Source organism: Taurulus bubalis (assembly GCF_910589615.1).
Source record: "Taurulus bubalis genome assembly, chromosome: 5".
Classification (NCBI taxonomy): domain Eukaryota; kingdom Metazoa; phylum Chordata; class Actinopteri; order Perciformes; family Cottidae; genus Taurulus; species Taurulus bubalis.
The window spans coordinates 9,514,861-9,541,961 of NC_136593.1; the positions used below are offsets into that span (position 1 = coordinate 9,514,861).

Below are 27,101 nucleotides of genomic sequence, written 5' to 3' on the forward strand. Positions count from 1 at the left end.
TATTACTATTTTAGATTAGCACCAATTAAATTACATTTCTAGCCAAACTTCATTTTGCAATGCGATCACAGCAGCCACAACGCAAAATTGGGCGTAACTGCACTTCTCACCACCTCACTTTTGGGAACCTTACTCTGACCACACCCACCTGTGCATGACAGTAATGTTACATAACTTGCTCACACACAATTTATGTATGTTTGTCTTTGATGTTTATAAGGACATTAAATTCACCTGGATGAAAACTAAATATGTTTAGTTCTATTAGGAACTATTTTATTAGGTTATATTAGGAACATGCACAAAAACATGTTCTTAAGTTATAAACACAAGAGAGAAAATAATTTAAATCAGACTAAATAAAAAGTCTCACTTACTTCTCATGGCTACCATACAGTGTTGTGTTTTTTCTTTGTTTTATATGGTTCTGAAGTTAATATAACAAAACAAGCCAGCGTTACAGATCTATTAATAATGAAATCTAATATTTGCAGGCAAAAAGTGGCAAAAAAAAGTGCCAACGGGTTCAAAGGTGTAATGCGAGAGTGTAATATCGTATTCGCATGACTTCGTATCTGTATAAATAACATAAATTGAATAAGGCCGGTAATAAAGTAATATTATAGAGTATTATTTTAAATGGAATGGTAATGGCATTTTTAAAGTTGCTTTTATGAGACATGAGCTGCAGAGGAAGTCACTGTCTATGGTAGGCAACCTTTTCTAGCAACATATTTACAAGTTCAATCACACATCGCAGGGAGAGAGAAAGAGGGAACGAGAGAGAGGAGGGAACAAGAGAACGATAGCGAGCGAGAGAGAGAAGGAGGTAACGAGAGAACGAGAGAGAGAGATGATGGAAGAGCAAAAGGCAGCAAACAGGGTGGAAAGAGTGAGAGCAGCAGAGTAGAGTAAGAGAGAGAGAGAGATTGAGAGATAGAGGGGGAGAGTTAGTTGAGAGTTGATATGCTGACTACAGGCAGTTGATTTGGTTTCAGAGCATTGTTACGGTGCTTTGAATTAATGCCTCCCAAAGAGTCCAATTGTGATTCTTGGGCTGTGCTGACAGAAAATTTGACAGCCCAGGGTGAGCTGCTGATCTCAGCTGAATCCTCTTTGTGTGTGTGTGTGTGTGTGTGTGTGTGTGTGTGTGTGTGTGTGTGTGTGTGTGTGTGTGTGTGTGTATATGGTTGATACACATTCATACACCTACACATGTTCAGATATGTGTGGATGTGCAAATGAGTCAAAACCCACACAAAAATGTGCACAGACTCACACAGTCACACACATGGGACACACAAAGACAGAGTGGACAGCATGTGATACCGAGACTAAAATGAAGCAACACATAAATCAAAATCTTAAATGACTATTAACTAAGCGCTAACACACACACACACACACACACACACACACACACACACACACACACATACACACACACACACACACAGATGCAAACAACCTTCATATGCAGCTCAATTGAGAACATTTATTTAATCAAGATGGAACTGTTTGACCAAATCTTTTTTTTCTTTTCCCTCCTGTACTATACTGAAACAATAATAAAATATATTTAAAAAAACATAGACAAGCCCAATGTATCATTACAGTGATGGTAAGAAATGATGCTCTGTCAAAAATAAATATGCTGCACAGTGCTGGTCAAGTTTGACAGCAACACACATCATAAAACATCATTTGTGAAAATGTGCCACGCAAACCTGCAGATACGGCAAATATAATAATTGTAAGCCTTTTGATACTGAAGCTACTTATATCAATTACACTAAAAATGTAATGCAAGGAGATTGATTGTAGCCTGAGCAATACAGACATATAAAAACAATGTCTTTAAAATATTAGAAATTACTAAATTAATTGGCAAAGCCTAAGACTGTGTACACAAGCCTCTGTGCATATTAATGTAGTGTAGTGTAGTTCATTTATTTGACAAGTCATTATTCAGACTCATTCTACAGAGGCTGCTAATGATGCATTTGAATGAAAATAGATTTTCAAATATGTTTTTTTTTAGCATCCTTTCAAGGAAAAATGTGCTACTTTTCTCTGTTGAACATCACTATAAATGCAATATGTCTTTTTGTACTGTTGCTTGAAACAAACAAAACACTGGAATATCATCTTGTGTTTCACTATTTCTTTGCATTTTAAGGACAAAAGTATTATTCGATTGATAATGAAAATAATCAACACCAACTATGATGTTTGTCCTAAACCTAACTAAGTGGTTTTGTTCCCAATTCCTAAATGTGGTAAAATGACAGTGCTAATCTAAGTCAAGTCACAAGTAAATTGTCAGTTGACCATTAAAAAAACACATCAATTGAGGGATGCAAATAATGTATCATAATATGATACAGAGAACATAACATAACTTCTTAAAAACTCTGCAATCCTTTGGGACACGAACCTCCTGGTTGAAAGTCCTGTGTTTGTGACTACATAGTTTTTTCATGTCCAGAGTTTTTTTCCCAAGGTTTCCACTGTGAAAACATCGTAAATCATGAAAAATTAAAAAACATGTTCTCCCGATCCTTTTCTGGTAAAGCTCAGATGCCACTACTTCATTAAAATTAACTGGATAAGCAAAAAGCAGGAGGCAGGAGACTCACAGCCAACTGAAGACTATAATTGTGATGCAGGTGTTGATTTTGTGGATGGATACTGGTCTTCCAGCCCTCTCTCTCTCCAGCCTCCGTCTTCTCCCTCTGTCTTTACCTCTGTCTTCACCCCTGCTCTCCATTTCCAGCACCTCTCTCTGCCTTCCTCTCTCTCTCTCTGCCTTCCTCTCTCTCTCTCTGCCTTCCTCTCTCTCTCTCTCTCTCTCTCTCTCTCTCTCTCGGCCTTTGAATCTTTCTCTCCATCTTGAGTGCTGTGCCTCACCCTAATTAGAAATTCCCCCCTCCGACCAACTGAAATTGAATTGCCCATCATTTGCATAATGATAGCTCACCGGGCTGACGGCCGATTTACCATGAGATGAAATGTAGCAATCACTTAAGAGAGTGACCATGAGGGAGTGTGGGTAAGGGGGGGGGGGGGGGGGGGGGGGCATGGAAAGGAGAAGGAGAAAATGTGAGGATGAAATGGGATCACAAAGTGAGGTAGAGGTAAAGAAGCACGGGGAGAAAGAAAGAGAGAAATCCGACAGGTATTTAGGTTATTGTCTCATTCAGCGATGTAGCTGGAGGGAGGCTGTGCCCTCAATATGACAGCAACTGGCCACAACAAGGACACATGAGGACGCTTATGTAACACTGTTCTCCTTGTCAATGGAAGCACTTCTGTCTTTCAACTCTAATTGTCACAGAGAATGTTTCATACATATATACTATTCTTTCACAGTGCTACAGAAATCCTGTATCCCAAAAAAACTTAAATTATTCGCTGATCTTTACCCTCACACGTTTGTATTATTCCCCCAGAATCAAGAGGTTTCCTCTTTTATTTCAAAGTAGCTTTTCAAAATGCAATCAACCACCAAAGGTCTGTCAAGCTATAGGTCAACAGCTAGCTGGCAGCTGATGTGGAATCAACTGCTCACAAGATCTACGTGCCTTTTTCATTTTCCTACTGATTTCCTAATGATGAAAAGTTGATCATAAGGAACCAGCGTTATTTTTGTTTTACTCTCTCAACAGGAATAACATACTTAAAAACAATGAATGAAAGTCAGTGACCTCTATTGTTGGTGAAGATGTTCAGCTGCTGTGCACTATTTTTAGTCTCCTCAGGAGATGTTTGGCACGATCTGACTTTGAGATCAACGCCAGGAACTCCTGAATCACCCGCGGTTTATAAGAAGTGGTCACTCCGACTGTCGGCTGAGTAGCTGTCAGTGAACGCCCCATGAGCTCCTCAACCTCCACACTGTGTAAAATGACTGTAATCAACGGTATTGTAATCATCTCGTTGTCTCGTTTCTTCTGGGGCATCGATCTCACATTTCGTCAGGCCGCAAAATTTGATTAGTAAAAATCCCGATGGATCTCGTCTCGGTGAGGTCACGTAACTGCGGGCAAATCAAATAGTGCCGCGGGATGAGTGTGATGTGTCGCAAAATGACCGTCTACAATCTGAACGCGGAGACAAACGTGCCACCGGGGGGTCCTTTCTTTTGTCAAAATTGTTTATTCATGAGTGTGAGTGGGCTGAAGCAAGTGCGTAGAGGTCATATTTGTTTCGAATAGTCAGAGTGATATGTTGGGCTCTCAGGTGGGAAGCTCTGCCTAGAGCCTGATAAGGCCACTGTTTATTGTCTAACTTCCACTCTTTAACCTGAGGAACCTCACACACACGGTACTTTCCACTCCTTAGCCATTACCTCAATGTGTATGCGTGCGTTTTGCGTGAGAGAGTCCTTGTGTGTGTGTGTGAGAGATCTTTGGTTTCCATCACAAGTCTTGACCTAATTAAAAAGTCCTGTCGATGCTCAATCAGTGACAGATCAACAGAGAGCACCCAGAAGTGCCCGCACTAAGACGCACAGCAGTGCACACACATCACTCAGTGCTCCAATCATTTATTCAATTCTTCAATCTCCTTTTCCGCTGTCCATCTCTACATAAATGATCAGTGATCACATGTCACATGTTAAAGTCGGCTGGCCCAGACAGGAGGGAGTTAAGTCCCTTATCTCTCCTCCCCAGAAGAAATTCCAACTAGAGGCCTCGCTCTGCTGGTTTCCTGCCTTCTTGCCCAATGCCCTATTTTTACTCATCGGCTCTAGAATACCAGGGGCAGCTTTTTCCTTGTCACTAACATATTTCCTGCCATTCTCACTTTGACATTTCTCCCCGCTGCACGCTTCGCTCAAATCGTTCCCCCTCTTTATGGGTCATAACCTTTCAGTCGGAGCCGTTCATATTCAAATGTACGGGCCAATGCCGGAGCCGCTGCGAGCTCACCCATCATTTTGGTTGGGCTTTTTTTCTTCTTCTTCTTCTTCTTTTTTGATGTTCAAAGTTTTTTTTAACGTCAGCTTTCACTAGGTGATAATTTGAGATGTTTTCTGAGTGCAGCCAGAAACTACCGGGTCCACTCTGTGCTTCGCTGTCGGGTTAACTGACTGTAGTGCATACCGGCTCCTCCACAGAACCGTAAGCAGTTTGGCGTTTCAGGCTCCACATTAAAAGAATTTTCACTATAGATGGGACTCTTTCTTTATTCGTTCAAACGTACTTTCTGCTCCTTAAGAAAACAACTGAAAATGATTCACATGAAGGTCGAACTGTATTCTAAATTGTTCGCACTTTTTGTGTACAAAAAATTATACATTTATGATACTGCAACTATTGTGCATATGTTACACGAGAGGATACAGTCGCAGTTGACATTTTCATGTTAGACTACTGTAGCTAGCAGCGATTCCCACCAGACGTTACTTTTTGTTATTTTAACATCAGATGAGTTATCGGCAGCTCCTGCACACTCAGGTTGTTTGTGTAGCGCAGAATGTACACCGAGTCTTGGATGGCACAAAAAAAACAGGACTTTCACTTCGGGGACCGGTGTTGGTGTCCCGTGTGAAACAAAAAATTGAGTGCAAAAATGTCAGACCACTAAATGTACACAGATTACACACATATTACTGGTTTAAACATTACTAGGTTGAGTCTTTACTAGGTTCAGTCTTTTAGAAGCAACTCTTATTTTGACAGCTGGAACCGTCCTGTCTAAACTGTAAATCAAGATCTAGATTTTCTGGTTCTAAACTTTACTGCAGCATTTTACAAGCAGCCAGAGTGACAAGTTGAAGTCAAATGTACTACTTCACTCACAAGGCTCGGGAGTCCGTGGTACAGAATGTGCAGTCAGAGAATTCAAGCAAGAGGCCTAAGGAGGCCTGAGGAGGAGAATGAATGGCAGTTTAATGAAAGCCTGGGGAGACATGATATCAGTGACTGGATCTTTCACTGCAGCTTTCTCAGTATTCATTTGGTTTAAATGCAGGTGGATCGATGCTAGTTAAAAAAAAAAAAAAAAGAATGACAAATACAGAGAACACACTTCGCTACTGTGTGTATTTCTCGCCACGGTCTGATCACTCATAGACTATTAATGGTAGGCAGCTTTCAGCCAGCTCCAGGTGAAAAAAAGCTCCATTGTCTACATCTTCATGGCTACTTTTCTTACAACACGGTGACATTGACATTCCAAATAAAGAGAGGTTTTCTTCTCATTCATATTTGCAATAATACATGTACTGAGATTCATTCTGATGAGTGGGATATTGTGAACCAAAGGCAGAAGACACCTGTGCTTGGCTTTTTTATTTATTTGTTTGTCCCTTTTACTGGGTACATTTATGAATATCAATATTATTTCCCAGTAGGAGGTAAATGGTATTGAATGGTTGCCAGACTGCTGGAGGGGAGACTGCTCAGCTGACTAAAAAAGAGCCCATTCTCCATTTTATCTCTCAATCAGTGAGTATGTATGCGTAGGTGTGTGTGTGTGTGTGTGTGTGTGTGTGTGTGTGTGTGTGCCTGTGCCTGAATGCCGTCCAATGCCGTGAGAATGCGCACATGCGTGCTTGGTTCTGACGACGAGCAAAACGAGCTGGAGCTTGCTGCACCACTAGGCCATGTGAGAAAAAAGTTCACGTGATGCAGGCAAATACAGCCGGTCTTCAGCAGGATGGAAAGACTGTAATCAAACCATAAATCATAAATCACTGAACTGCCATCCGCCCACCTTCCCTTTTTTTTCCTTTCTTTTTTGTTACCACCCTCCTACTCCTCTTGACAGAGCTCTCTTGCATGTTACGTTACATACAGCCATGCATTTAAACTGCCACGGAGGAGGTGAATAGCAGATCAATGAAAAATGCATTTTCCTCATATCAAAGGTTGTCGCCACAAGATGCCTGAAATCATATAGTGAGCAAACAATCCAATATTTTGTCTTCTTCTATAAGTTCAGGTGGCTTGGGCAGTGGTGTGTATTAAAACCCTTTCTATACCTTAAACAAACAGGAAATGCACACATGTGACTGCAGAGCGGACTACTCACGATCACACGCAGTCTACATTTGTCTGGCCATGACTTTCATAGTGAGCCACCTGGTGTGCTGTAATATCAGGAGAACAGTGGGGTCATTGTGAAGGAGCTGTGTGATATCAAGGAGAGTGACCCATTTAGAGCCCAGCCACAGAGCTGACAAGCCTCTGTTATGTCTAGGACATCTGGAGGGCCGGAGCCGCTCGCTCTCCGCTGTACTCTCCACATGTGAGTCAATCCCTTTTTTTCAGAGAGGAGAAAGACATCTGACATGGTCACGGATATTTCACACACTCACCTATAGGCGGTGGGGCCGTAAAGTGGCGAGGATCTGTTACAGTACACTGAGAAGTCTGGAAGGGATCCAAACAATATCTGAAGCTGTTTTGCTGATCTTGCCGGAGATTTTAGAGGGCTGGAGAAACACTGCTATCTGCTGCTCGGCAGAAGTGCCCTGCGAAGATCAAGCGATCAAGGGGAAAAGTTCTACCTCATTATTCAAATGAGAATTACTTTTTCAGGAGCTGATTCACTCCAGTGATGTTCAAAAGGGGCCTTGCATATTCTGCAAAATAACGATAGCATGCAGGAGAAACTGACTGCTTGAAGTAGAAGTAAAGAGAAATTCAAAAGAGAAGAAATGTTAACATTCATGTATCATACACAATGCTGTCTATAACGACTGAGATTTGTCCAATGAAGCTGCAGTGTTGCGCATTATATAAACGAATACATGAATGCATAATGAGAGGCCAAAATGAGCCAAGGAAAGCACACTGAAGAAATCCCCCAGGGGAAAGGAAATTATTCAAAATAGACGAGGACACAATTCATAATAATATTGGGAAGGGAAAGTTTTTCTCTCTTCATTTAAAATCCATGCTTTAAATGTAAAACCAGGCCCTACAGAGCTATCGAGTGGCTTACTTTAGCAGCAAGATAAGAATTTTAAAGGATCTGTAATTTTGTACACTCAATTCAAAGCCTCACTTTCAGATTATGGCGTGAGGTAAAATTGCTGCGACGACATATAAACAAACTACAAGCTAACTTATAGTGTATGTTTGGTTAAAAATGTAAGCATGTGTGCTCACCACAGCTGGAACAATGCAACAGCAACCGCTCTGATTATTCAATAAAAAAGAATCCCACTGTCATTTCACTTTCTGTTGCCCAAACAATAATTCTGTATCATGAGGTAATTCATTTTCGGGTTGGAGAGGCAATTGGCTGCAAAGATTGAATCATCGGCCCTTGTTTCATTTTCCGTGTAATTAAATCAGCTTCTGAAAAACGATGTACGCTGGCGTACGATTTAGGGAAAATTAGCATTTTTAATCACAGTACATTACTTTAATAACTCAATAAATCTGTGGCAGCTGGAGCATCGGAGAATGTTGTCACAGCCACTTAGTTCTGCATTTGCAACTAATACAGGCTGATGAGAATCAGCCAGAGAGAGAGAGAAAGAGAGAGAGAAAATAAATCCAACAGAGTGAGACAGAGAGGACGAAAATCCAGGGAGACTCGAAATAACAGCTTGGCAGGTGAGAAACAAGGGTGAATAGAATCAGGAAGAAAGAAATATCGGCGCAGACTCTGGCACCGAGAGGAGCTCAGCACTTGTCTCACCTCTTTCAGTTATTAACTGTTAAGCCCCAATTAGCTCATCCGTCACCTCGGTGTCGTACGCGGAACCTGCTTACCCCTCGTGCTGCTTTGTTGCCTGGGTTTGTTTGTGCGGCTTAGCAATAGTAGTTGCCAAATACACTAAACAAGCCTGAATGACTACAGCTGAATCTAATTTAATTGTGAAGAGATGCCGAGAATGCGCACGGTGCACAACAAGCTGACGTAGAGAGTCGTGACCCAGCAGAAAGAGCGTGGTCTCGCTTAAAGTGAAGGGAAAAGCTGAGGTGTTATTGTAATGCGAGAAGTGTTGCTAAAAGGTCAGGCACTGGTTCATGGATTAACTCTCCGTATCTACAATTATTGCAACACTGCTTCTCTAAGAGACACCTTTTTGTTCCAAACCCCAATACTTTCACAGACGTCGGTCCTCTCTTGAAATGACTGAACGGACCCTAATTACAACATTATAACTTAAAAATAGTGTTTGGTTCACACGAAAAGTAAGAAATAGGAGGACAAGGCAGGTGTTATGGTTTGCATCTCGTATCCGACCGATAGGCCACTGGTTTCTTTGAGGGCTTTTGTTATCAATTCATCTGTTGAATACAATTCTTAATTTATTATTAAACTGAAGAAAAACCCACTTTGAATAGCTTGTTTTGTCCAACCAACAGTCCAAAACCCAAAGATATTTAATTAACAATGATATGAAACTTAGAAAATAAGCAAGTCCCCTTATCTGAGAAGTTGAAACCAGCGAGTATTTCATACACTTTTGCTTGATATATGACTTAAACTATCAATTAGAATAGTAACAAAATGACTTCACCCTCAACGCTCGATTGGTTGACTTTGGACGGCACTGACAAACAGCCTACTTTGTCGTTTAGTTGTGGGAACACTGTAGGAGGAACACCAGTGTTTGATGTTGGACACAGTGAGTGTGAGCAGGTGCATGAGCACAAATGATAAGTGAGGGCTGTCTGGTGTCCTGTCAGCACATGCACGCCTGGGAAAGAGAACGTGTCGATGCTAACGTGTGGTACACTTACATCTCTTCGTTTTCTTTTGTTTCTGCAGGTTTGCAGAATTGCTTATCAGGCCTCTTTCTCTGTCCGATAAAGCTCCATCTCTCCATCTCCTCTTCCTCTCTGTCGGATGTTTGTTTTCTAGTTCCTCTCACATGTGCAGGGCTATAATAGTAGACCCTGCATCATTTTACAGCTTAACAGAGTATCCCTAATTTTGGGTTCTCACACACACACGCACATTTACTCACATCTTTTCACATCAAAGTATCTGGCAGGGCACACACACACGGAAGACAACATAAAAAAAAAAATCCTACGCCTTATTGAGAAAGGACTTTACATTCGACATAAGCATGAGAGGCACATGAAAGCATTATGGCTCACAATCAATGCCCTGAAGGTGTATTGGCATGCGCCTGTGCCCGTTCGCTCTATCTTCGCAGCTCCATTGAGGAGACTGAGGAGCCTTGTTTCCACTGATACGCAGCTTTTTGATTCACTTAGCAGGCTTTGTCGTGTGCATGTTGGATGAAGCCTCTGCCTAAAAAAAATCAAGCATTCTGCAGCACCCGCAAACCCGCAAACAGCCATTAGCAGGGTAGTGGTAGACCCCGCTAATTAGCTCATCATCTCAACACCTCGCTCCTTCGCTCCAGGGATCAAGTTTCAAAGTACACTTCCCTAAAGTGTCATGGTGTAATGAAAGCATTACAGTGTTGGACATTCAAGTACATTTCCTCCAGCTCTCTGGGGACAAGAGGCGACACACAGGACTTGTAGTTTCCTCTATCGACTGTGTGACTAACACTAAAATAGCACCCGGAGAGGCTAAGTTGATTTGACAGGACGCGTACAAGGAAAAGCTATTATAACGCCATGCCAGGCTGATTTTGTAAGAGCGGCTCGGCTGGGCAGCTCGATCCATTTGCAGATCAGGCAACAGTGGATCAGAGGCAGCTGTTTTTTTTTTTCATTCTTAATACTCACAATGACCTAACAGCTCACATGGTTCTGAATTTGTCGGTTCCTTTTTCTCTCTTTCTCTCACAATACAATTGTTGGGGCGTTTTCACACTGTTGTGACTTGTAAGAAATTGCTGCTATTATTCGGCCTTCAAAGTGCTGGAAATGAAACCCAGAAAGTTATCTTGAATGCAAACTGTAGAGTTTCCAAATATCTCTCACACAAATCTGAGAGCATTTTTGCGGTTCATATTCCTCTGATGTCATTCGAAGAAGAGGAAGATCACTTTGTACTTTGCGAGTGCCAAAACAACCTCAAATGTCAATTACTGTTGGTCTTTACGCAGCTAAAAGGAAGGAAGTGATACAGACGGGTTTTCTTCCACTATCTTTTCATCAAGTCATTTTAGATGATAATTCATTTCTGTGTCAACATGCAAACTTGTTTTCTTTCAGTCTGTTACATACAGTAGACTGTGTATAAGAAGTGGATGTCTTCACCGTGACATCAGCCATTGGTTTGTGGACTGTGGTTTGGAGCCTTGAGTTCAGCATTTTGACCGTCGCCATCTTGTTTTTTTGTCCGTTACCATCTTGGCGTTTTGCCAACCAGAATTAACACGAGAGGGTGGAGCTACGTACAACCAAACGCTGAATAAAACATTTAACTTTCATGGGCTGAAAGCACACTGTGAAAGGGTTAAAGTTAGACATAGCGGCACTATAAACTCAAGTTTACGATGTTTACTGAGGTAATAAATCAAGTGAGAAAGAGGGTCACGTTCTCATGGACTTCACCACAACCAAGCTTCTTTTGGCAAGCAGACGAGTCGCCCCCTGATGGCTATTAGAAAGAATGCAAGTTTTGAGGTACTTCCTCATTGGCTTCACCTTTTAGACGCCTGGTACTTTAAGGTTCATCAGTCTACAAACAAATATAAAACAACTGCAGATTTAGACTTCTTTCTATACGTTTAATCTCCTAATGTTTGTGTACAATTCAGTTACTTCTAAATTAGAGCAGCTGGTAAAGTCTGTAACACGTGTCTGTAGGGATTGGTTACGTTGTGCTACTGAGGAGCCGCTGTAAGCTTCACACACTCTATATGGTAAACAGCGGTCTTGTACAGCTTCATATGTAGACTGGGTCCAACAACTGGGGTTTACATGTGACTGTATATAAACATTATTACAAAGTCTGTTTCTGCACCATGGCCTCCTGGTTTTTGATATGGTACAGTCAGTGGAATGGCAGAGAAGCCAATTCACAGTTTATAACTCAACCACACATCAATAATAGGGAGAAAAAAAATAGATTACTGTAAATCCATGGTTCAAAAGCTGCATACCTTTTGAAATGTCAAAGGGGAAACCACAATGGATAACTCATCTCAAAACTCATTTGAACTGCACACTGCAAGCTGTATTACAAATATTCAACAGCCTACTGTTCCCTGCAGGTATTTTTCAGCAAAACACTCTATACATTTTCATTTGAGATGAGGAAAGAAAAAGGAATATATTTTTTTCACTGGCAAGCAGCCAAACCAATTTAATTGCATTCCAAATGGGCACAATCTCCACATAGCAACCAGCCCGTGTTGTATTTCTCAAAACTTCAACAACCTCCTTGACTTTCTCAGAGTAATTGAAATATTCCACTCTTCCACCCTCGTCATTATGCGGAGCGGCAGGAAGTACAACAAACCGAACCAAAAGGAACGAAGAGATCTGGCTCTCGGAATGAGCAGCTTTAGCCAATTTGTAACTTCATCAGCACATCTTGATACAGTTTCTCTGAAGTCAATTAAAAGAATATTAGGTGGTGTGTATCTAGAAAGAACTCGCGCCTTTCTCCTGCCAAGAAGCTGGTGAATACCCGTGACTGGTGTCAGCAGAATCCTGTCAAAGTCTGATGAGAGGTCACCGCTTTTCATTTTTGCATTCATTCTTCTCGCCTCGAGCCATGTCCCAAAAACAATTCTTCTGATGTGAAAATATGAATGTGAAACTTATCTGTTTCTCCCTCTGAAAGATATCAAACTTTGCAAACAACTGTCATCGATGCCAAGAGGTAACGTTTTATACAAAGAAAGCGGTAATTAGGAGCGCAACTCTGGATAATGCCACAATTTGGAAATAAATAAATGTTTTCCATTTTTAAATGTCTGCTTCACCATTCACATCACTACAGAGATTATGAATACATTTTTCAATTAATTTTTCAGTGCTTGGTAAAACATCAAAAGATCCTTGAAAAGAGCTTACTGCCAAATAATTTAAAGTGTCTCAGGCTTTTTTTTTTTTTTTTTCTTTTTACTGCAAAGACAAACTATAATCTCAGAGAGGTCCACCCATCTACCCGGTGGGTAATTATGGGATGGCAGGCAAATAAATCATCCATCAAGAATAGCAGTAGTGTAGACTTCTGCGTATACTACAACCCAGAAAAAGGTCCTGATCTGACCAAAGTACCAAGCATGGTATCAGTCAAGGTGATGCTGTGTTTGCTTCAGGAAATCCAAATAACTGACTGATGTTCAAGGCTTATAGAAATTCCCAGAAAAAGGTAATCTTCCTGTCTAGATGGAATCAAAAAGAAAAAAAGAAACAAGTTTGAAAGCTTTAATATGTGAGATCTAAGAAGCAATTATCCCGCTATTTATGTACACATACCCATAGCTCTCTCTCTCATTTAGACCCTCTGACCACCTATAAAACTCCTCCCCCCTCTCTCTCTCTCTCTCTCCCTCTCTCTCTCTCTCTCTCTCTCTCTCTGAATCTGTCTGAGAGCCCAGCCACATGCCAGTGCCTTTGTGTCAAAGATTAAGTGAAACCAGGAGTGCCAGCAATGCTGTGTTTGCACAGTGAACACACTGGTTCAGCTGCACCAACACATCACACACCGATCATCGTACTAACAGACCTGAAGCATCTACTGTAGCTCCATAATCAATATACAGAGGGTGTAAAAGACAAGTCCCGAGTCTTGAAAATCTAAATTGAACTATAACACCAACCTCGTACACATTTAAGAAGCATTATTCTGGGTGTGTTTAGATGTTGGAAGCAGCAGGGAGACAGCGATACCAAAACAGAAAATAAATGCAATTATATCTACATTCAAGTACAGGGTGCAGTTCTTTTGTCAGATTAGGTGCTCTTATTTGACGCTGTTATCTTGGTTTAGAAAAAACTGACTATCAACACACAGCGAATGGCATTCCTGGAAAGTAAAGCAAAGCTACAATGAAAATATTATGAACAAAGCCCAAAAGTGCCAGAGGTGGTTTGCTAGACTGAGGCAAAAATGGGGCCTGGGGGGACTGTGGGTTTGTAGTGATAGAGAGGGGAGTCTCTCACACACACACACACACACACACACACACACACACACACACACACACACACACACACACACACACACACTTGGCTCTGAGCGGCACAGACACGGCACAGACACAAACGGCACACGGCAGAGGTCCAATCCTTAGTGGCCTAACCAGCTAACTAACTTCCTGTACAATCCTGATGTAACTCAAACATGATATATTGTCATTAAACACATCACAAGGGGCACCTGTACTAAAAGCTTTCCCTTTATTGAGGGTTCATTTTAAATGTCAACGATTTATAGGGCTACGTCAGTGATAATGTCACCCTGCGATGGGGTTATATCGGACTTTTTTCTTGTGTTGAAAAGAGCAGAGCTCATTAAGTCAACGTGAAAATTAGAGAAGGAAGCAACGAGACGTTGTGAAACCCCAAAAAAAAGTCAAAAAAAGAAAGCAAAATTTCTGCTCACATTTATAAATAAATCAAAACATTCCCGACCAGAAAAGAAAAATGTAATTGCACCCAACGTTTACTGAATGTGTTGAACTGTAAATACTAAAACATTCATATTATAAAGGACAGTGATCACTCCTGCAGTGTGTGTGTGTGTGTGTGTGTGTGTGTGTGTGTGTGTGTGTGTGTGCGTGTGCGTGTGTGTGTCTACCTGTGAGAGAGTGCATGTCTCTGAGTGCGTGTGTACTCAGTGGGTTCGTGGTCTCCGAGTGTGGGCCTGAACCAGCCATCTCCAGTTCTATTTGCACAGGACATGCCTCAGGAAGCTAAGACAACTGTTCATGTTTGCCCGTGTTGCGAACCCCTCTTAATACACCCGACAGCTGCATTCTTTGACGGCGCAGACATTATGTTTATCTGTGTTTTCATACATTTATCCTATGGATCACGCCACCCTCGAGTCGAAATTCTCGGAGGAAACGCCGATCAGGAGTGGAGCCAGGGGGATTGAAATGCCAACAAATAAGCCGTATGCAATGGTTCATCTCTGACAGGCACATTCCCTGAGCTTTTTATATAATATGAAATGATACATCCTGTACCTGGATCAGCTGTTGGTGTGCCATTTAAGACAACAAACCTTCTACACAAGAAGGATTGAGTCAACAGTGGTTCCTTCACTTAAGGTTGATCGAAACACTGTCCCTCCCAATCCTGTGATATCCAAGGTAGATTGCATCTTTCAAGTCCACAGCCTGTCAAAACTCCCCCACTCTGATCTGTCTACATGCCCAAAAATTGCCCTCACTCCCCTCTCCTTCACTTCTTCCTCTTCTTAGTGTTTCATTTCCTGCTAATAGTCTAAACGTAGAGCTTTTACTGGGAAAGGAAAAAAAAACAAAGCTTCAAAACATAGGCTGTAACACACTATTCCCAGAGAGCCGAAATGAAAAAACAAATTGTTGGGTGAACTGTGAGATCTTTGTAGGGTGTGAAAGTCAGAGATGATCAGCTCCGTCTGTGCTTATGTGAGATGTTGATATGGTTTTCTCATACAATCGTTAGGCTAATTTATGTACCAAAGCCTGCTTAACACAAATCTGCCAAGGCCAGTAACTGCACTCATAATCTCCAGCATCTAGAATCATCACTTTGTGGTCTATTTGTTTACGAATGAAATGAAGCAATTATCCTAATGAAGAGCAGCTTACTCGCTCTGGGAATTTATGACACGCACGAAAATGCTTTGTCTTCGTTGCATCCTTCTTGGCTGTGCTGATACCTGAACTGTAAAACAATAGGAACAATAAAACTGTTTGTGTACAATAATTAAGGACACGCAGTTCTCAGCAGGGATGCTGAAACTGTTGCAAAAAACACTGAGCTGCGCACTTCCTGACCTTAAGTCAAAACCACATGCATGTGGATGATGCTAAATGTCAGCATCAACAATGCGTTTGGTTGTTGCCCTTGGTGAACCAAAGATATAACGTTGCATAACAGAAGGTCACAGCAGTTTGAGAGTCAATATTGACTTTGGTTTATTGTTATAATAAAAAAGCAGCCCCTACTATGCAACATCTTTGTGATTTATTGTCTTGCTGCTAAGTATGTTTACCATACTTATCTCAATTGAAGCCTGTTACACAGTGTTTTTTAGTCTATACTTTCCAGAAATATCAAGGCCACATTCTGTAGATATCAAAGGGAAACATTACTGAATTGCTTGTATTATATTCTATTTGTGCGCTGATAGAAAGAAAATGAATCTGCTTTGAAATGATACTGTATACCACAGTGAAATAAACTCAGTTTCCCTTCTCATCAGCGGTGAGAGCGTAGAGCACAGAAATGGTTAAATAAATCACATGGAGCAGATGTCTCTGTCTCTCTCTCTCTCTCTCTCTCTCTCTCTCTCTCTCTCTCTCTCTCTCTCTCTTACACACACTCACACACACATTCATTAGTGAAATCCATCAATCAGCATTTCATGCAGTTTGGGTTTGAACCACACCAAATGCACTAAAACAATAAACGTCTGTCTTTCAAGTCGCTATCTGGACTGGAACACATCTGGTGGCAAGGCTCGTTTTGCTTTCCACATCGTTGAATGACATTACAGACTCAAGGGCGAGCTGAAAAATAAAGTACCCCTAAAATCTCTCTCCATTTTCTCTCCATCTGCAGACCTTTCTCTCTCTCTCTCGTACACACACGCCCCAAATCTACTTCCCCCTCCTTGCACAAACCAGCTAACCTCTCAAATGCTATTCCACCACCCCATCCCCCAACCAATCAAGAACTGAATATAAAACAGCACAAGGAAACTGGGTGGTGGGGGCAGACAGACAGACAGGCTAGGCTATAGCTACTGAGGAACCAATGGCCTCCCGAGGTGAGGACAGTTTAAAGCGCCTCGGCACATTGGACTCCTTTACACGAGTCGAGGGGATGAAACATGCACCCAGCATCCAGCTGAGGAGCCAGGAGTCAAGCCTGACTGTAGCATTTGGGTTTCAAAGGGGCAGTGACGATAATTTGGGTTAATGTGATTTAATGAGGGGCACGAGTTTGGCTCCTTTGATTTGCGTTCAACGTCAAAATTGGAATTACTCTGACACCTTGTGCTGTGGCGGAGTTTCGCATTGCGTTACAGTGTACCACGCACGTCACTAAAGCCCGACAACTACCTCTATCTTGAACCCCAAAACCAGTCTCGTCATTTCTTATAATAAAGCGACTTTCTGGCTGATCGATTGCAATGTGATGGAAGCATGAAAATGATTTGGATAGCAGTAGTATATTACAAAAGTACATTAAGGAGAGTTTTTAAAAATGCACCGTCATGACTGAATTCTTGGCAGTTGATACCATCAATCACCGGCATAAATAGCCTGTTTCAATGGACCTAGGTGATTAAGTAGCTAACCAGGCAGGATAAACTAGACTATCTATTTTCAGCCATACATGACTTATGACCCTCTTAACACCTCTAGTAGCTCTGAGTCATGTCTGGTCTCGATTATGAAGTAGAGAGCAGAGCAACCGGAGTGCTGCAGAGTCTGGTTGAGCTGTGTTACCTTCACTGTCTCGCCTGTAGGTTAAACTGAAGTCCACGGTGGTAAATTCCTGTACAGTATCCCGTCGCCTGCTGTCTAAACAGTCCAATGCTGTCCTCAAATACCCCATGAAATCCCATGTAGCCGCAAAATAGAAACTACAGTATCATTGATGTGGCGGCGCCTACGTGGGTGTTTTTCCTATGTTGTAACAAGGTGAACAAAACATAGATTAGAAGTTCTGTGTGCAACTCACCTCCCCTCAATGCATCCATCTGATTCTATTGATTAATGTACTCATACATAGTCCTGTATTTTCCTTTTTTTGTGTTTGAAGCGAGTGATCAAAACCATAACAAATCATAAATAGTGCAGTTTTCTCCTACTGTAGTAGTATGTGCACAGAAAACAATCCAGGCTCCACTGCTCCAGAGAATAACACTGTAGCTACTTATCATTAACTCAAAGACACAATCAGCCCCAGGCGATCCGGCTTCCCTCCGTAACCTTTTGACATTGCTGCTGGGAAGGTAAATGAGAGAAGAAGTTAGACACAGAGAGGGGGAGAGACGGGGAGACAGAAAGACTTGATTATGTGCAAAGCCAGGAAGTGGTTAGACTAAAAAAAAAGTAACTTCACTTAAGGTTGTTGGGGTTTTTTTTAATACAAAAAATAATGTTCATCCCACGACTCCTTTATGTAATCTATTATTTGCTCTGAGTTAACTGCCTGGAACTGCATTAGAACAATAAACTCGCCACTTTAAGTATTCCCAGTTCCAGCAGCTGCAGACTGCGTTTCCCCCTCTGGTGTGCATTAGAGCCATGCATGGGTTAACATTTTTCCCAATGAGAACGGTTGGGATATTGCAACTCGGACTGGCCAGTCAGCAGAATGTTATGAATGGGCACAATGAAAAACCCCAAGTCCACGCTGGCGACCCAAGAATGCTTGCCTCCATGTAATTAACTTTTCTCTGTGTACAGAATGAGGTACTGCTGGAATAACTCATTTCTTTTTTCCCCCCTGTTTCTATTACAGTCATGTTTTGAAGAGAGGGAGAGAGAGAGAGGGAGAGAGAGAGAGAGAGAATCACTAAGAATTTAACATGGAAAATATTTTTCGCCTGTCCATACTTTGAAGTATCCCATGACTAATACAGTGATTTGGATAGTGGGGGAAATGGAACGGACCACTTGAAAAGAGGCGGTACGTGCTCTGCAAAAACTGGCCTCATTGCTCTTTTGGGTGGACAAATGTCAGCTGCTTGTTACTTGCACTTATATGAAGATGTACAACGAGTCCTAACAAAGTGTAACGTGGGGGAAAGCCTGGATCCATGTTTAAATCAGGGTTTTCTTGTTAAACGTGTTTCATGCATGTCGCCTGAAGGTCTATTAGCAATTAGGTATGTGCTGCACTCACACACATGCACGCATATAGTCAAACACAGTAATGCTTTTAATGAGACATCACTTCTGCGAGTACTGCACAAACTGCGTATCAATGGAGTGTTCGCTCCGCACTGCGGTGAAAACGGCTCGGCAGCATATAAAAATAACATGGAACCAACTGCAACTTTGTAAAGAATAACATCTGCAAACCATTGGATTATAAACCTACAGAATAACTACAGTATAATTACTTGAGAGGCTCTCTCTTGAGCACCGTGTTGTTAGAGGGAAGAGGGATGAGGAGAAAGTGGAACAGCTACAGTAATCTATCCAACTTCATTTCACCAGAGTGATTCTGCCTGGGGGTATGCACAAGTCATAATGCATTTGACAAATAGTCTCTCGCTAAAACAGGCATTTGCGAAGAAGTGGCCTTCAGCGCTGGTATACACAGCTGAGTGTACACTGAACAAACAAGCCTCCCACTCAGTGAGGAAAGATACAGAGAGGCTTCAAAAAGATTAAGAGAAATCTTGGGCGAAAAGTAAAGATGACTCACGGTGATTGTGCAAGTGCAGGACAATGCGAGTTGGATGGAGTTGAGAAGAGCAACGGTGCCGTGGGGTTGATAGCAAAAATACAAATCGATGCTCCTCTCATGTGTTGTTCTTTGCGTTGTTCTGAAATGTGGATGCACAGGTTGTTTTATCGAGGAATTTACAATGAAATGTGGAAAAGCACAATGGCAGTTTTGTCTGACATAATCTCCTTATTGTGTTGTGTTTGATAAAGGGAATTAAAGCCTGAAGTACATCAGCCCCTTGATTCATAGGTTAATGATTGTTACATACTGTATTTTTTCTGATGTTTAATGTATAATTGCAGGCAAACCGTTGCCTAAATTCAAAGGTCAAGTGCATTCATAGATTTGGGGTATTGACGTATCCTGTCAATGTGATCCATATTCCCGGCAGGCATCAATCAATCATCAGTCTGAATGTGGCTGATCACTTCGAACCAGTTTCAGCTTACACATTCTTTACGTTCCTCAATTATGAAACCTCTCAGGTACAACGGCTTGAATACCGGCATACATAACACACATGCACCCACGCACGCACACACACACACACACACACACACACACACACACACACACACACATGCACCCACGCACGCACATACACACACACACACACACACACACAGGCACACACACAGGCACACACACACACAAGCACACACATGAAGTCAGTTTCACAAAGCCTGTTAGTCAGAAATAGATGTGTTTGAGTGTACACCGCTACAGGAAGTGCTGGGTTTTTATATATGGACTGTCCCTCTTTGTACAATGCTCACTTCCTGGTTAGTGTATCTAATACTGTTCACTAATGCATAACCCCAGAGTGAGTTTATATATATGTTTGTTTCAAATGTAAACTATAGTGAATCAACTACTTCCAGGAGGCCTTGATTGGGAGGTTTTGAGTTCATACCCTGAAAAACAGCTTTTAATGCAAAGATCAATAACTTCAAAGCATTTTTTTAAATGTCCTGTGAAATATTGGAACAAAAAAAACACATTGAAACCACGCATGGCTATAACTAACTACATAACGACTGTGAAACACAAAAAGATATCTTATTTCTTGTCATCTTTGCAAGCTTCCTAGTGAACACCTGCTCACACAGTGCTACTCGGGCGGCTCAACTCCATCCCGTCCCTGAAATGAAAACGCCATAAAGGACGCGCTACTGCCGAAACGTCACATAAAGCTCCTGCATCATTATTCAACAGTTATGTGTCGTGGCGGCGGCACGGCACAGATAACATGTCACTTTACATCTTAGTCACAGCCGTTACTTTAGTAATGACAATGTGATACGACTCTGCCCTTGAAACCCAAACCGGCCCAACAACCTCTACGCTGACTGAATCATGATAACTAGTGCGGCTCATTGTGTTAACGCTACGACACCAGAAACATGGCCTTGGTCTGGGGGCCGGGTCTCGTTGTGATCTTAAATATACGGCCACAGCAGCTACTGTGCATATGCGTGTGTGAACCACACTTATCAACACACACACACACACACACACACACACACACACACACACACACACACACACACACACACACACACACACACACACACAAGCGTGAACACTAACATTACCACAAGGAAAGAACAATTACAAAAAAAAACCTCTATGTGAGAATATTTTGCAAGTGCTCACTTTATTAATATCCTGATTTAAAGGTACAATTTAAACTTAAATTCAGATTTAGGGTCGGTTTATGTTCCGCGTGAAACGGTTGAAGTTGATGTTACAGGAGGTTAGGGGGTTGAGGAATGACTGTAGTTTCATGTATTGTAATCCAAACCGCTCTGCAAGTGAGTGTGGCTGTGAGAGAGTGTGTGTCTGTGTGTGTTGTTTGTGTATACATGCAGGTGTCTGTGTGTATGAACAGGGGAGATTAGCAATTCAAACATTGCACTGTGCTATAATGTTTCACTTTGTCATCAGCATATGTTAACTGCCTGCTGGCCTCCTTCCAGGTGCTAAGGCAAGCAACCCTATTTGAATGGCTGCGGGTATAAAGCCTTCTTCTAGCTCCGCCAAATGTTTACACAAGTTTTACCCAGACCACATGGGGGAAAAAAGCCTTGTGGCTTCTGACTTGTAATCTTTGAGTATTTGGCAGTTTTGTAAATTTTTAATTTGCCTAAATGCAAAATATTTATGAATAAAGCAAAGCGTCAGCACGCTTGAACACAACATGGATGAGTGGAGCAGTGGAAAGGTGATCTCTTTACAGTACAGGTAGGCCCATGACATTCAACAGAAATATCAAGATCTGCATAATTCAGGGAACTTGACAATATTTAGCTCTCCAGTAACGACTGATGCTTTCCTTCAAATGGAAGCTTGTGGGTGACACTTATTTTACGGCACCTCTTCAATTTACCAATAAAAGTGTCTAGACGTTCCAAACTGGATACGATTTCGTGCGTAAAAACGCACAGTGATAGAAACACAAACGCTGATAATTTCAGATATTTCATCCGTTAGAGTAACAAACAACAACGGGTGATTTATTTGTAGATTGCTAATAAATAATGAATTCCAAAAAGTTACTATGTGGGCACTGATGGGATTGTATGTATGCGCAAAAAGGTGTGAACCATGCCATGCACAACACGCGATTCCATATTATTCATGGGGAGACTTTTATCGAGCAATGAGACACAATACGAATAGAAATACAGATTGCTCCGTTACTATCTGCACTATGTACACGTTGGAGCATCACAAATAGCCCCGATCCATAACATGTTGTCACCATCCCATTTAGACACAATCTTGATCGCTGTTTATTGGACTAATTGTGCATTGACCCATGTGGGAACCTGCGTGGAGCAGATAAGATAGCGAGTTTCCGCGGTTTGGTTAACAAGGTTTGAAATTATACAGGAAATATTATTATTTTTCTTCTGGTTTACGTGTATTCAGAGGGCGGACAAAAAAAAAGAGCCACATATTCGGTTTGTGAGCAATCAGCTCCAGTGCGCTGGAGAGAGTGGTGCGCTCCAACTCAGCTCACAGGACAACCTACCCGTAGTTTATCCAGATGAACACATTAGCAATTTCTAATTAAAGGAAGCACGAGATCAGAACAGGTGTCAGGCATGCTTTGTTCAAAGCAGTCTGCACATCAGAAATAAAACAAAGTTCAGTGGCAATTGCAGCTCGAGAGCTCATTTCAATCTAATTCATCCAGAGGGAACTGGAACGAGCAGCACTCGTCCCTAATGGTCTTCCTACACAGTGTATACATGGACAACCGTGTGTAAGCAATGCTCCTGCGAGCGCGTGCATCGTTACACCGACTGTATACGCTCGTAAAGTAGAGAGAATCGTTACCTTGTTGGAGTGGTAATAGTCCAAACCGGAGTCAGTCGGTAACGTACATGAACCCACGCTTGAAGGGGGAGCTGGATAAAATCTGACGTCCATCTCAGAGTCCGCAAGACTGACGGCATGAAAGCTTAGCTCCAAAAAACCTGAGCGACTTCTCTCTCACTCTCTCTCTTTCCTGCACTCTCTCTCTCCCTCCCTTTCTCTCTCTCTCTTTCTCCCTGACTTGCTCTTTCTGTCTCTCGCTCACTCTCCTTTTCTCGTGTATTAAGCCGAACCAAAAGTAGTAGAAGAAGAGGTTCGAGTCTCTCTAGTAGTTCACTCTTCACATCCGTGCTACACTTTCTTCAGCACTATCTGGACATTCAGCGGAGTGATGCTCTCATATATACACCATCCCTATAAAGTTCACCGAGAGAGACGCAGAACGAGAGGGGAAGCAAGCGAAAACTCAAACGGTCACTGAAGTTGTTTGACAGCCGAGCCGAGCCGAGCCGTGCTGCAGGTAAAGATGCAGAATATGGACCGTATCGACTGGTTCTTCCCCTCAAAAAAAAAACCGCCCCGTGCTCCGTTCCTGGTTTCCAGGCGCGCGGTAGCTTTTGTCGTGTGGGAGCGCGCAGATACAGCCATGCGTCCCCGTCCACAGAGAGACTGCGGGGCTGCGACATCTAGCGGTCAGAGGAGGAACTGTCGGAGAGGAGGTATCGGCGGGGCTGGGAGGATTGGCAGGGGGGCAGTGGAGAAAGAGTCCTCCCAAACTGGCCCCTGTCAGTTGGCGGGGCAGTCTTTGCATGGTAATGAAAACATTACACGTCTTTCTCGAGTTAATTAGTTTTAGATTTAAAGATAAGGAAGCAAAAAGCTGTTTTCTGTGATCTATTTCTGACAGCGTCATCAGGATCCAGACCAACTTCTAACCTCTAGTTGGCTCTGGCCCTCCAGAGTAAAGGCCCTAAAACAGGTAGGGCCTTTACTGTCACACAAAGTGTATTTGTGACAGTGTTTCTTTAGTTTATATTTACCTGAATATATGAATCATTGTGTTTGTGTTACTTCAGCAGGCCGTCATGTTCCTAGCCTAGAATGGACAAACCAAACACTGGATTTAGAAATGCACACTGGCCCTTTAAGTAAAGAAAGTATATGCAAAATGCATTTAAAGTAGGGAAAGTAAAAGCACTTAATGCAGAAACAGTCCCGTGTGTGTGTGTGTGTGTGTGTGTGTGTGTGTGTGTGTGTGTGTGTGTGTGTGTGTGTGTGTGTGTGTGTGTTTACTATCGAGGTTGAGCTAAATTTGACTATTTCCTATATACTGCTGTATATATATTATAAACTGATAATATGTTTTCAATGTAAAATCTTAGTTGCAAAGAAACAAGTATCTGTAGCCATCAGATAAACATATACAATAATTATCTTTGAATTGTCATGGTTGAAGTATAAAGTGGCCCAAAATAGAAATACTCAAGTAAAACCACCTCTGAATTGTACTACAGTACAGAGAATATTCATTTAGTTACATTCCACCTCTGGTCCACTACTTAATGTTACATGTATAGGATAATATAAATTCCTAAGAACCAAAAGTTTCCAATGATAAAAAAATACACAAATACGTACGGCTGAATTTTAAAGAGATGCATGTGTACAAACGTAAAAATCAAAAACATTTCTATCAAATGTAATACCAAGTTTGAATAGGTAGCTCATTGAATCATCGCTTCAGTGTTGTTATTATCAGATCAATAATATATCATGCCATGTTATACAATGTACATTGTTGTCACTAAAAGCTATTCAAGGAGGAAAGAAAGGGTCCAAGCTGCTTGAAGCCTCATTGGCTTTGTACAATTGGGGTCTTCCTATAATCAAGACAAGAAAATCTGACATTTTCCTTTTGTTTCTTTATAATGTCACTGAGTGGACTGTCAGGGATGTCCATTAAAAAAACTAGACCTTGAATGTTCTGAGGGCCAAAGATGAGAGCCAGTGAAGAATAACGCTCCAGACTTTTAGGGAAGAAAAGGCCAAATACATGTGCAGTTTGTGTATTGTTAAATATAGTGTTGAACAGGAATGAATTATGGCTTCCTGTTGGTGATAATCACAAGGCAACACAATAGGTGTTTAAAACACAATCTATGTTTTCATAAATGCAAGAATGTATGTCTTGCTTTCTCTTTTAAACCTGTAAAACATGTTGACACCACTTCTTATGATGTGTAATTCCTTTATTTCGTTTTTATGCCTGTTTCCTATCCGGCAGGCGGTTGAATACACACTGAGAATAGTGCGACTTCTCATGGTAGCTGAGATAATATATAATGCTACCGTGCTCCAGCTTTGACCCTTACATACACACAGCTGGACAAACGCAAAACATACTCACGCAGTGGTCGACACAACAGGATGTAAACACAGAACAATGTCCGAGTGGAGCTTCAAATAGGTGCAGAGAGGGAAAATAACAGCACTCACGGCCAAATGTGTATCACACTTTTCACAAGAATGGGGTGGAGTGGTGTTATGTGCTCACTCATACGTATAGGGAAGTATCATTAATGTGTTTCTGCTTGCCAATGTGTGTATTTGTCCCTCTGTGCTTTTGCTGCATGTGTTGGAGTATTTTCTCTCTGTGTGTGTTTGTGTTAACCAAGCTGCCATTGTCATCCCGGTGGGTGACTTGTTGGCCCCCTCCGGACTGTGCCTATGTCTGTGTAGATATTACGCAGCATGGTGGCTCTGGCCCTGGGGTGTGAGCTTGTTTTAATATCAGGCACAGATGGGTCGCACCGTGGGCTCGCCGTGGCGGCCTGCCTGCAGCTGCCAGCTCAGGCTGTCCTGAATCCAAGCTCATAAGGTTAACTGTCACAAAGATGCCGATTTGTCCTCACTCCGTACCTCCGTGTCGCTGTCTGTCTGATTCTCCTCTGGCCGTCTCTCACTCTCTCTCCCACTGTCACTTGTTCGCTCGGTCTCTCAGTCATTGTTACAGCAGGAGATACAGTACACAGGGGTGTCTGGCACGGGCCGACGCATGGCCTCATGGGAAAGGAATGTGTGTAGTGTTTTGTGTTGCAGCGCCGCTGTGTAACATAGAGTGTTGGCCAGACAGAAAGGGAAGTCTGCCACAGAGAATGTTTGATTTACAATTTTAAAAAAAAATGAGGGGGTGAAAGAAATTTGATAAATGGTAAGAAAAAAAAAAAAAAGAAGGAGGTGAGACACTGGCTGGAATTAGTTGTGGGGTGGAGGGACTCAGACTGGTGTAACAGGTTTATAAAAGGGGAGATGACACAGGGAGAGAAAAGTCACACGCACTTTAAAGATGTGCGAGAACAACTTCTTTCCAACGTGGGATGCAACTCACATCGTCTAGCCCGACCATCTTGAAATACACACATCCACTCAGAGCAATTAGCAAGAATAAACCCTTTTTATTGCCTTGGTAAGAGCTCCTGTTCCACCAGGAAATTAGAAGAAAATATAAAACAATATTTTCCATTAAGGGTTACGACCCGCCCGGTACTTAGATGATGTCAGCTATTCTGGTTGTATAACTTCTTTTCAGCTTAAGTGATCTTTCTTTTCAAAAATTGATTGCCAATTTTCCTTTTGTGGAAAGATAACTAATCTCGTTCTCAAAAGATTTCCGTTCTTTAAGCAAGTGCTTTTACAGAAGCAATTGGCTTCAGGGAGAAATATTTCCGTTTTATTCAAAGTGGTGTACGATTTAACTTTAAAACAAAATTATTTACAAAGAGTGACACAAGACAAAAACAGAAACATGTCTTTCCTTTCTACTGTGCCACTTAGATTTCTCCTCTTGCACTTAAGTGAGCTGTTAATTCTTCTTCCGCAAGGAAATGTGCACTTATCACCACAGATGAGCAATAAACAACACCAAAGAAATCATTCTTCTCTTTATCTCAAGAAGCAGTCTGTCTGAGTTTTTGGGAAATTGTCTGCCTTTGCTTGTTTGTTTTATTTCACTTTATATCATTTAAAAGGGCTTTTATCACAATATGAGATATTCCCCCCCTTATTTTGTCTCAGATGTTTTTGAAGCTAATGTAAAACAACACATATTCCAAAGAAGAAAGTACCAATTACGGTAATTGTTATATGGACTGATACAAAAGTCTTTATCATGAAAATGGACAAGAAGCTTAGCGAATGTAACTAGCTTCAATATGCAACGCTGTTACATTATATATTCAATATTTGAAGCTTCACAATAGCATTTTAAAGACAGTTTTCATGGTAATGTGAATGTCA

At 41.7% G+C, this 27,101-nt stretch overlaps 1 protein-coding gene across 1 annotated transcript in view; it reads right to left on the reverse strand.

Annotated features, from left to right (window-relative positions):
• Positions 1-22,919, reverse strand: part of tox2 (TOX high mobility group box family member 2) — a gene marked incomplete at both ends in the record, with an annotated part of 86,061 nt that extends 63,142 nt beyond the window's left edge. Inside the window, one exon of the mRNA XM_079217996.1 lies at positions 22,827-22,919. Within this exon, the coding sequence (XP_079074122.1) occupies positions 22,827-22,919 (93 nt within the window). The remainder of the gene's footprint in view (positions 1-22,826) is intronic.
• Between the last annotated feature and the right edge of the window lie 4,182 nt (positions 22,920-27,101).